General features: G+C 37.9%; 1 protein-coding gene across 3 annotated transcripts in view; it reads left to right on the top strand.

Annotated features, from left to right (window-relative positions):
* Nucleotides 1-12,231, top strand: part of adam15 (ADAM metallopeptidase domain 15) — a 105,403-nt gene that overhangs the window by 79,091 nt on the left and 14,081 nt on the right. For all 3 annotated transcript variants that reach the window (XM_066721643.1, XM_066721644.1, XM_066721645.1), the window contains exons 17-20: nucleotides 603-680; nucleotides 2,457-2,568; nucleotides 3,567-3,723; nucleotides 10,922-11,030. In XM_066721643.1, coding sequence (XP_066577740.1) covers nucleotides 603-680; nucleotides 2,457-2,568; nucleotides 3,567-3,723; nucleotides 10,922-11,030 — 456 coding nt within the window. The remainder of the gene's footprint in view (nucleotides 1-602; nucleotides 681-2,456; nucleotides 2,569-3,566; nucleotides 3,724-10,921; nucleotides 11,031-12,231) is intronic.

Consider the following 12,231-nt stretch of genomic DNA (forward strand, 5'->3'; position numbering starts at 1 on the left):
TCCCCCCCAACCCCAGCTAATGTAGGAAATGCAAAATAACCACAAAATGGCAAGTGACAGAGTCATGACCCCTGGCCAGCGATATGAGTATTGTGACCCTATTGAAAGGTCTTTCATGCTCTGTATGGTGGCATCTACAGCAGGGGAGCTGCAGGCCTGAATTGGGGTGCCCCAGCTCTCCCAGGTCCTTCCTAAATACAGCTCTAGAAAAAATTAAAAAACCATTTAACATTGATTTCTGAGCTTGAAGTGGTCTCAATTTTTTTTAGAGCTGTATATCTGTGCTTTTGTAGAGGATGTCATAACACTTGAGTATTAACAATAAAGAGCTAAATATGTGTATGACAAGACATTTGTTGTGTTGCAGGCATTAAATATATCCAAGATCATAAGGTTGTTTAGTATGTTTATTAAAGGCAAACATAGCGGTATTTATTTCACAGAATCTTGTACTGCCCCAAATGAAATTCAATTAGAAACAACACCAGTGTGCCACAGTTCACCTATAGTATCAATGTAGAAAATCCTATTGTCTTTGCAGTTGACTACTAATCCATAAAGAATTAAGAGCCAGGTTTCTTTGTGCTTTGCTTGTGTTCCAGGCTTGTGTGGACAGGCAGTGCCAAGGTGTGACAATTTTTGGTGTGCAAGAGTGTCAGAAGAAGTGTAACGGACATGGGGTGAGTAGGAGAAGAAAGTCAAGACATGGTAGTCTCTAGAAAATTAGGCTACAGTAAAGTAAGATTTTAATACTTGGAAAAATAAAGTGTTGAGTGTGCTTGCATGAATGTAGGGCTGGGCGATAAATCAAATTAATTATAATGTACGTTTTTGCATGATGCGTAAAATTCCTGAATCGATTTTATGTTATAACGTGCAAAAGCTGCATCTTATTTTTGCCATGTTTGTAAAGGGTAAAATGGCAATCTCCACTGTCATTCTACAGGACAGGCAGTGAATAAGCAGATTTTAAAAAGCATGTGTGAAGTTTAAAAATGTGTGGTACTGCAAGATGCAGATGCTAGCTCCTGTCCCCTGTCCTCCATCCCCCATCCCCCATCCCTCTCCCAAAACCCCTGCTAACAGGTAGCTAACATGATCTACTTCATTTTCCAATGTCATCCTATAAGACAAGACAACATTTCTTTTTTTTTTTTGCATTTTTAAATTGGATATGCATAATGACAGCCATGCAGGAGTAGCTGTTCTTTTGTTATTCTTAAACTGTTATTGCACATGTATGCCAAGTTGACACAGAACAGTCCTATTTTTATTTTTTTATAAATAAAATACTTATTAGGTTTGATTACAAGAAATTAAAATCTTGAATCATCCATACATTTGGAAAAAAGTAGGCAATATCACCCAGCCCTACATGAATGCATTAAATGTATACAGTATGTTCTCTGCTTTTGTTATATATATTTAAAAAAGTCTTCAGCCATCACTACATCTTCCTAAGCAGACTTGGCAGCAGAATATATGAATAGAACCCAGGTTCCAAGAGAGAGGTGGTCAGAGACAGGCTGGGGTCAATGCCGGTGAAGAGTAATGTCCAGGAGAATCCGTGGTCAATTAGGCAAGCAGGAGGTCAGAGATCAGGCAAAGAGGCTGGTAGAGAGAATCTGTGAATCGGTGGTCAGGGTACAGGTAGAAGACATAAAAAATGGTAACAGGGGAACACTTAGAATTGCAACTGGACAGAAGACAAGACTTAGCAGTGATAGGGAGTCACAGAGAGGTTTATATGTGGAGCAAAGGGTCATGAAGGATAGTGCTGTTCCAATGGGAGCTGAGGATGATTTGAATAAGTGCACATAGTGTTGAGGAATGTTGATTGGGTAATTGCAGGTGTGGTTGAAGATTTTGACTGAACCAGGGTTAGAATTCGTGTGATAATGACCTCTGGTGGTAAACTTGGGAATTGTGGGATGTGTGGGATGAAACTGTGACAGTTTTACTGGAAAGGGTATTTTTGTTTGTATTTGTCAGATTTTTTTGGGGAAATTAGCTTAATCTAAAATATTATTGATGTTGTTGTTTTGTTGTTATTATTATTATTATTATTATTATTATTATTATTATTATTATTATTATTATTATTGTCATTATTAGTATGGTATGTTAAGAGAAGTAAAATACAGTACATGATAGAGCAACTATAGCAGTTATGTACTGGATTATATATTGCCCATGAGTTTGAGAGATATGGCGCAGTCTTGCTTTTACTTGGAGAAAGGGGAGTCAAGTGGGTTTATAAGAGATATATTGTCTACAATTATCAAAGTATAATATTTCAAGAACATAGTATAACAATAGATATATGTTTATATTGGTATATATATGATAAAATGATCTTCAACAAAATTCTCCTTTAAATTATTCTTTGTGCTCTAAAATACTGAAGAGGACTAAGACTATGATTTGTAAATCAGTGTTTTTTCCTCATAATATAGGTGTGCAATAGCAATAAGAACTGCCACTGTCACCCAGGGTGGGCACCGCCTGACTGCAAGTACGGGGGCTATGGTGGCAGCATGGATAGTGGGCCTGCCCAAGGGAACAGAGGTATCCATCCTTTTTTTAAGAACATAAGAAAGTTTACAAACGAGAGTGAATTCAACCCATCGTGCTCGTTTCGTGTCCATTAATAAATAAGTGATCCAAGGATCCTATCCAGTCTATTTTTAAAATAAAAATTCCCAAATTTTCAGCATCTACCACATTGCTGGGGAGTTTGTTCCAGATTGTGACTACTCCCTGTGTGAAGAAGTGTCTCCTGTTTTCCGTTTTGAATGCCTTGTAGCCCAATTTCCATTTGTGTCCCCGGGTCCGTGTGTCCCTGCTGCTCTGGATAAGCTCCTCTGGTTTGATGTGGTCAATGCCCTTCATGATTTTGAAGACTTCGATCAAGTCCCCACGTAGTCTCCTCTGTTCCAGGGTGAACTTGTTGAGCAGGTCCTCTTGTTTGTAAACAACTATGCAGATGCCTAAGCATTAACATAACTATTCTTTGTCCTAGGTATGACAAACAATTTACATGTTTAATTGCCTCCGAAGTGTGATTGAAAAAAATAGTCATAGATTAATTACATAGAATATTTATTATTTTCTCCAGATCATACTTTTGCTGTGTATAAACCAGAACAATGCAAATATATCTGAATATGTAAAGATTAATAGATTCTGTTAAAATAGAAAATATGAAAACCGGTCTCAAGCTTTGTTAAACAAATTCAATACATTACAAATTAAGAATTTACATTTACATTTTTTTTTTTTAAATACATTTTTCTGTGCACACAATAAATTACAGGGTAGTCTGGCGTCCTTGAGAGCCAAAAAATCTTACCGTTTTTGTTTAATTTGATATACCCATTGTACAAGACTTTTAAGCAATGGGAACATATCTTATTTGGTTCAGTAGGTCCCACAATACCTAATTATATGACACCAGATATTTAGTTTTTTGTTTTCAAGATATGTCTGGTGCATATAGCTACCCCAGCCTGTGGACTATATTTTATTGATTTATTGATTTCTCTCTCTCTTTCTCTCACTATCAGAGTCTAACCCAGCAAGAATGGCCATGCTCATTATTTTTCTCTTCATCCTGCCAGTGGCACTCTTGTGCCTGGCCTTGATTTATCGCCGCCGCATCCAAGGGCAGCACTGCCTGGGGAGCAACCCTTTTAACAAGGGTGACAGCCGACAGCAGAGCCGGTAAGAGCTACCAATGCCGCCCACCTCCACTACTACAGGAACCTTGTGAGCAAGGCTAAATATATATTATCCAGTGCCTACAAACTTATCATTTAGAGCAGTGGTTCTCAAACTTTTTTAACCAAGTACCACCCCTGATCAAACCAAAGCATCCAAGTACCACCTACAAGTCACCTTCACATAGGAACCACAGAAAATCTCAATGACCAACATGCACGCACATGCACAAATAATAAAAATAGCACTGAGCACTTACCATTTTAGTGAGAGGGGTGAGCCTGTTTAGCCGAGGAAAGCCTTGCAATGTCAGGGACAAGTGCAGTGAGCTTCAAATGCAGATCTGGCTCAGCATTCATTTTGTTGCGATACTTTGTCTTGCTTGCAGTGAGAGCAGAGAAACCTTTCTCTCAAAGATAGGTAGTAGCTAAACACATGAAAAACCACACACCCTTTAATGAGAGGGCTGGGTAGTCACTCTGTCTTTGGATCCTGAAGTTCAACGGTGACAGTTGTTTAAATTCTGACATCAAAGTACCATCAGGTGTTAACTCGAGCAACTTCTCCTGATCAGCACAGGTCAGATTCTCGGGTATTCCTGTGACATCAACAGTAAAGGGGTTCCTAATCCACTTTGGTGTGGCCTCTACTGGAAAATACTCTGATAACTGTTCTTCCAATTACAAAAGATGCACAACAATCACATCACAAACTGCAGCATCAAATGCCACACCATACAGTGAGGATAAAAAGTATTTGATCCCCTGCTGATTTTGTACGTTTGCCCACTGACAAAGAAATGATCAGTCTATAATTTTAATGGTAGGTGTATTTTAACAGTGAGAGACAGAATAATAACAAAAAGATCCAGAAAAACGCATTTCAAAAACGTTATAAATTGATTTGCATGTTAATGGCACCGTATGTACAAACTCCGTCACATTTATTCCAGTGGATGCCATTCTCTTCAATAAATTAATTAATACAGAAATAAAATATGCTCCCCTGTAGTTCTTGTTGGTAGTGGCTTACAGAACATAAAGTCCTCATGGTACATGCCCTCAAACTCATATCTAACATAAATGTGCAAATTGGCCAAATCGGTGACATCCGTAAACTCATCTACTTGTAGTGAAAAGCATCTGCTCATCTTAATGTGCTCTATCAGCAAACATCTGACATCATCTGCCATATCAATAATTCTGTGAGTGACTGTCATTTGAAAGGGGCACCATGTCGAGCTGTTTAGCAGCTTTTTCTCCACACATAATATGCGGCAGCTCTTTTGCCAATGTAAACAAAGTTCTTCACCAAGTGTGGGGCTTACCTGCTTTAGCAATCTGCAGACTAGCATGGTAAGATGCTTCTTGAGCTTTGGAAACTGGAGCAGCACTGTTCCTTATGGTGGAGTTGCGCTGCTTCAGATCTTTAAGATTTCTTTGAAAAAAATCAACAGGCTTTTCCTTCAAGATCGCATGTTTCGTGGTTAAGTGCCACCTCAGATACGCTGGCTTCATGCTCTCATTGCTGAGAATCTCACAGCACATGACACACTGTGGTCTTGGCTCTTCCTCCTTCCCAGTGTAAGTAAATTCCAAACTTAGATAATTTGGATCATACCACCTTGTTGCCATTTTCCGACACTTGCTAACACCAGCAGTGTTGTCTGTATCGGGTTCAGCATCAGAGCTAATGTCAGTGACCGATTTATTATTCTTCTCGTTCTCAACATCTATCGGAGCCGGGCTCAGTCCTCTTGGAGTCTTGTCCTTTCAGCCATGATATAATAGTTGATTTTTGCGAGGTATTCATTTTCGATTGTTCTATTGGTGAATGTGGCGCTAAACTGTCTCTCTGAAAGCTCAATAGCAGTATAAACACTCATGTATTAGCACGTGCAGTACTGAAGTAGCTAACAGGAACTTAATAGATTCTATTAAAATAGAAAATATGAAAACCGGTCTCAAGCTTTGTTAAACAAATTCAATACATTACAAATTAAGAATTTACATTTACATTTTTTTTTTTTAGTTAAGTTTTCTGTGCACACAATAAATTACAGGGTATTCTGGCGCCCTTGAGAGCCAAAAAATCTTACTGCGTTATAGGTGAAATCGAGTTACATTGAACTTGCTTAGCCATCGAGAATTTCTGGTATTAATAGTAAACAAATATTTTTTGTTAGAAATAACACGGTGTATGCAGTGAATAAATATGCTCTAAAATGGTAAAATTGTATCTACTTTCTTTATGTACAGCACTTTATGATCTTAAAGATACTATAATCTGTCACTCCACGAGTGCTATGTGTGGTGTTATACCGCAAGCTGTACGTAATTAGTCTTGTTGGGGACTAATTCCTCTTGCATATCAGTGGAGGAGGATATTTATAGAGGTTCTGCAAGGGTTTTGAGGAGTCAGCGCCCCAGAGAGTAGAGCTACACCCGATACACTGCAGGCTCTAAATAAGTCCCTGCTAGCTTTGAGAAGATGTGTCAGAGTCCTTATTCAGAGCACGTTACAATGCAGTGTATTACCATGCTTACAGTACTAAACACTGCTAAATGCAATCCATATGGGATAGGTTTAATCATACATCAATCACGTGGTCTGTGTGTAATGCTTAGGAAAAATTCAAAATTCATATAAACTATCAGAAAATGATTTAAATTACACAGGATTTTGGTATTTTAGGAAATATGAGCATGGGTCACTTTCTCACTTAGCCAACTATGTTATACATAGATTGTTAAGTAATATAAATTGAAAGAAAGGTGATCTATTCAAGAACATTGAGGAATTCCATTAATTGCATTGTGCCAGGTGGAGCAACTCTTCAATACCAAAAGTATGTGGACACCCCTTCTAATAAGTGGATTAGTCTATTTCAGCCACACCCATTGCTGACAGTCTTAGCATTCCCAGACAGTCTGTGATACACTATGCAATTTCCATGAAATACAATTGCAATCGCTCTATTGTATTGCGTGAAATCAGATGAAATCATTGGTGATGCAATCACACACTAGGCTATATAAAGGATGTTTGGAAGCCAGACTACTAGGATTGCCATCGGTCCAGTATTTTTATGTACTGCACTGTCAGTTTTTTTTTTTTTTTGGAAGATGTCCAGTAAATCAAAGTATTCTAATCTATTGCATATGTTCTTCAAATGTATTACCAAACACAATGTAATATAACATGGTGTGCTTTATGAGTGAAATATAAATACTGTCAGTCAGCTACCACTATGTAAACACACCAGAAAGAATTCAGGTTACAACGTAAGCCAGTAAAGCCACCACATAAAAGAAATGCTGTACCATTATGTTTATCTTGTGTGCTAACCACTGTGTATTCTCTGGTATGAGCATGTCCGCTGCTGTTAAGTTTGACAGCCACAAGGATGTGGCTGTTATAATGGGGGATTTCAATTTCCCAAACATAGACTACAGAAGCAGAAATAGAAATGGTTGAGATGGCAAACGACTGCTTTCTAACTCAATTTGTCAGGGAACCAACCAGAGAGAGTGCATGCATTGACTTGATCTTTTCAAATGACCAAGATAGAGTCAGAGGGACACTAGGTAGAGAACCAATGGCAAATTGTAATCATAGTATGGTTAGCTTTGATGCATTCTTTCAAAAAACAAGGACCAAGTCTAAAACAATGGTCTACAATTTTATAAAAGCTAATGTTGAAGGTATGAGGCGGCACTTAGAAGAGGTAGACTGGAGCACACTGGATACAGATTCAGTTGAAAATGGATGGTTATATTTTAAGAATATACTACTTGAGGCTCAGGAGAAATTTGTACCAAAACTTAGCAAATTGAGGACCAAAAAACATGGTTTAATAGAAGTATGCAAAACAATATCAAGAGAAACTAAATGTTGTATAGCGCATACAAAAGAATAGAGACGAAACAATACAAAGAATATATTACTACAAAGAGATGTTAAGAAAGGGATCAGGAAGGCAAAGAGGGAAATAGAAAGAAACATAGCTTTTGGAGCTAAAACTAATGCAAAGGGCTTTTTTCAATACTACAACAGCAAGAGGTCAATAAAGGAGGAAGTGAATCAGGAGGAGGTACTAAAGGGACTAGCAGAATAAAAACAAACAAATCACCTGGGCCAGATGGTATATTTCCAACGGTACTTAAAGAAATTAGGGAAATTATTTATAGGCTACTAACTCAAATATTCCAAACGACACTTAGAACAGGGGATGTGCCAACTGACTGGAAGATGGCAAATGTCATACCAGTCCACAAGAAAGGGGACAAAACTGAGCCAGGAAATTACAGACCAATCAGTCTCACCTGTATCACCTGTATCACCTGTAAAATGTTGGAAAAAAAATATTAGACAGAAAATAGAGAAGCATCTTAATGAAAACCATATTCTATTCTTGGAGATAAACATAGGTTTAGACGAGGCAGATCATGTCTTACTAATATATTAGAATTCTTTGAACATACAACTGCAGCTGTAGATCATGTGAAAGCATATTATATCATATACTTTGATTTTTAAAAAGCTTTTGATAAGGTTTCACACCAAAGACTGATCCTCAAATTGAAGGTGTAGTTATTCAGGGTAATGTAAGTAGATGGATTATGAACTGGTTGATGTATAGGAAACAGAGGGTGTCGATTAGAGGAATCGCTTCTAACTGGAGTGAGGTTGTTAGTGGAGTTCCACAGGGATCAGTACTAGGGCCTTTGCTTTTTCTAATCTATATTAATGATCTGGACTCTGGGATAGTTAGTTAGCTTGACAAATTTGCAGATGATACTAAAATAGGTGGCTCAGCAGATACAATCTCGACAGCACAGGTTATTGAAAGGGACTTAGATAATAAAGTTGTGGGCCAACACCTGGCAGATGAAATTCAAAGTGGACAAGTACAAGGTATTACATACAGGTAACAAAAATGTCCATTATAATTACACTATGGGAGGAATAGAACTAGATGAAGTAACGCATGAGAAAGACCTAGGAGTCTACGTGGACTCCTCACTTTCTCCATCCAAACAATGTGGGGAAGCAATAAAAAAGGCAAACAGAATGTTAGGGTATATTGTCAAAAGTGTAGAATTTAAAACAAGGGAAGTAATGTTCAGACTGTACAATGCACTAGTTAGACCTCATCTGGATACTGTGGACAGTTCTGGGCTCCACACTTCAAGAAGGATATCGCTGCTCTAGAGGCAGTTCAGAGGAAAGCAACCAGACTTATTCCAGGTCTGAAGGGAATGTCCTACTGCGAGACTGAGGGAACTGAACCTTTTCACCCTGGAACAGAGGAGACTACGTGGGGACTTGATCCAAGTCTTCAAAATCATGAAAGGCATCGACCACATCAAACCAGAGGCGCTTTTCCAGATAAGCAGGGACACACGCACCCGGGGACACAAATGGAAATTGGGCTTCAAGGCATTCAAGACAGAAAACAGGATACACTTCTTCACACAGAGAGTTGTCACAATCTAGAACAAACTCCCCAGCAATGTGGTTGAAGTTGAACATCTGGGAACATTTAAAAATTGACTGGATAGGATCCTTGGATCACTTACATGTTAATGGACACCAAATGAGCACTATGGGTCAAATGGCCTCCTCTCATTTGTAAACTTTCTTATGTTCTTATGTATGATTCTCTTCTAGATGAGATTTGCTCTTCACTATTTTGGTTGAATATTTTTTTCTGAACAGACAGTATTTTGTAATGTTTTTATAATGGCTGTTAAAACTATTATTATCCCCACTCCAATATAAAATGTATGTTTTATTGTATAGAATCTCAGAAACTGAAAAGATGGTGAAAGAAAGAATGAAAGAAAGAAGCTCAAGTGGATCTTGAGTCATGTATTTAAATATGTATTGTGACACTCTGTGGGGTTGGACATGGTGCCGCAGCTTCACAAATCCCACAATCAAGTCCCACTCCAGTCAAAAGGTCAATTACCATTATCTTGTCTCTTGTTTCTGCCTCACATATACTCTCCTGCTCCAAGTCAACCAACAAGCAAGGTGTGCTGACTTCCTGTGTGGCCAATTAGGAGAGTCCTGCAGCTCAGGTGCTCCCAAGTGCATATTCATTCCCTAGGGCTTCTCGGGCATGGAGTACCCTTCTGGGTAGCCATTTTGTGCCACCACCCAGCACTGCACCACCATATATAGATCTCTAAATACATATACAATGGATTCAACTAGTAAGCCTCTAGTGTAACAATTTCAATATGGGGATATTAAAATCAATTGAGTACAAGATTACATTTATTTATATATGTTTTGTGTAGTATTAACATTTTTAAGCAATCATGTCAAGCAGTAGTCCCCTTAAGCTTTAAATTTCTGAAATTCTTATGAAATTATTATTATATAAGCTAAAACTGGAAGATCTCGCAAAACATATCCAATTGATTATTAAATGCATATGCATAACATAATAGTGAGTCACAGATTATTTAATTATTAAACTATGAATGCATATTTTGCATTATTATAATGTTTTTTACAGAGTTTGAAAATACTGATAAATACATAGTATAACACACTCGGATGATATGCTTATTGATGTGCCTGTCTGTGTTTACAATTTTTTGGCTGCCTGCTTGACATCAGAAAACATATAAACATGTAACTACAAAACAACCCTCCACAAAAGCAATCTCACTCAGGCAGCAACTCACAGAGACAGATGTCTAGCTGACAAACGATCCTTCTTTGTCCCTTGCTGGATATTGAAAAGGAGGGTGACTTGGAGGAAGCTTTTAGAGAAAGAAAGATAGAAAAAGAAAGGAAAAGAAGAGAGGAGAATGAAAACAAGTGATGTAAGAGGATTTCCACCTCCTGACTGCTATGGACTGCAAACATTTTTTTGTATGATTATTGTGCCTTTATACTGTTGCTGAATACCAGAATGCAGTTCAGCTGTTCATGTCAGAATTAAAGGAAAGAGTTATGAAATGTGTAGGTAGGAAATTACATTGTGATAGTGAATTCAGTTTTTGTAATAAGCAAAATAAATCAATAATAAAAAACTACTGAATATTGCAAACATTGGAAATTGTGTCGGTTGGTAAGTGGGTACATTTTTATTTTCCTTTCTGAAAGATATTTAACTTCTGTTTGCAAATTTGTCTAGGATGGACTTATTTTGAAAGTCTATACTTTGTTTCTATACTTGTAGGACTCCAGTGAGAGAGCGGAGCAACATCCAAAATGGAGAGCAGGTGCAGCCACTGAGGTACCAGTGGATGCAGAATGCGGATATCCCACTCACGCCACCAGCCATCAAGGTACAGTACTATGCAGGGTAAAACTCTCGTGCTTTTCATATTTTACTTGTGAGGGTTACAGTTACACTAACTATGGATCTTTCCTTACACTAGTAGACACCGTTTAATAGTGAGACCAAAAAAAAGTTACATTTTTTTATTTATTCAGTCATGGTGCTGGTCAGCAAAAGTTGGGTTGTGAATGCAACCTTGGTTTTCTGGACATCCAACCTGTAAAAACGCATAAACATGTCTTGACCAGCTCACCGTAGCAAAGACCTCAGACAAGTTTACTCAGGCACCTGGAGGCCAACTGGCTCATTAGAAATGGCATTCACAATCCAATGAGACCGACATTACTTTCAACAATCAATATGTTTTCACTTGTTATAGTGCTGTTTTACATATAAAACCCTGTTACCTTCATTATGGAGAAAGAATATAAAATTCAGAACTTAAGGAGACGTGTGTATATGTCAAAATAATTGTTTCATTATATTATTATAAACAGATTATGCTTATATTATTATAACATATTCATTGATAATTAAATAAAACGTTTGTATCCAAAATGTTTGTACCTCAATGCCAGGAGTATAAGGAACAAGATGTTGGACTTAGAAGCCACAGTGCTGACATGTGACTATGATGTTGTAGGAGTGACGGAAACATGGCTTACAGAAAACGATGGGGATGAATACAAGTTAGAAGGATACACACAGTTTAGGAGAGACAGACAAAATCGAAGAGGAGGTGGGGTAGCATTATATATGAAAAATGACATTGAGACAGAAGAACTCAAATTAGATCCCAGTAACGGAACAGAATCTTTGTGGGTCAAACTTTTGAACAAGAGATCTGGAGGATTAGCGGTAGGAGTGTGTTACAGGCCACCCAACTCAGATATTCAGCAAGATGTTGCATTGTACAGCATAATCAGGACTGCATGTAGCAAGGATGTGGTTGTTATAATGGGGGATTTCTGTTTCCCAAACATAGACTGGGAAAGCCCGATTGGGGCTACAGAAGCAGAAATAGAAATGGTTCAGATGGTAAATGACTGCTTTCTAACTCAATTTGTCAGGGAACCAACCAGGGAGAGTGCATGCATTGACTTGATATTTTCAAATGACCAAGATAGAGTCAGAGGGACACTAGTTAGAGAACCAATGGCAAACTGTGATCACAACATGATTAGCTTTGAGGCATTCTTTCAAAAAAC

This window comes from Amia ocellicauda, chromosome 14 (assembly GCF_036373705.1).
Source record: "Amia ocellicauda isolate fAmiCal2 chromosome 14, fAmiCal2.hap1, whole genome shotgun sequence".
Lineage (NCBI taxonomy): Eukaryota > Metazoa > Chordata > Actinopteri > Amiiformes > Amiidae > Amia > Amia ocellicauda.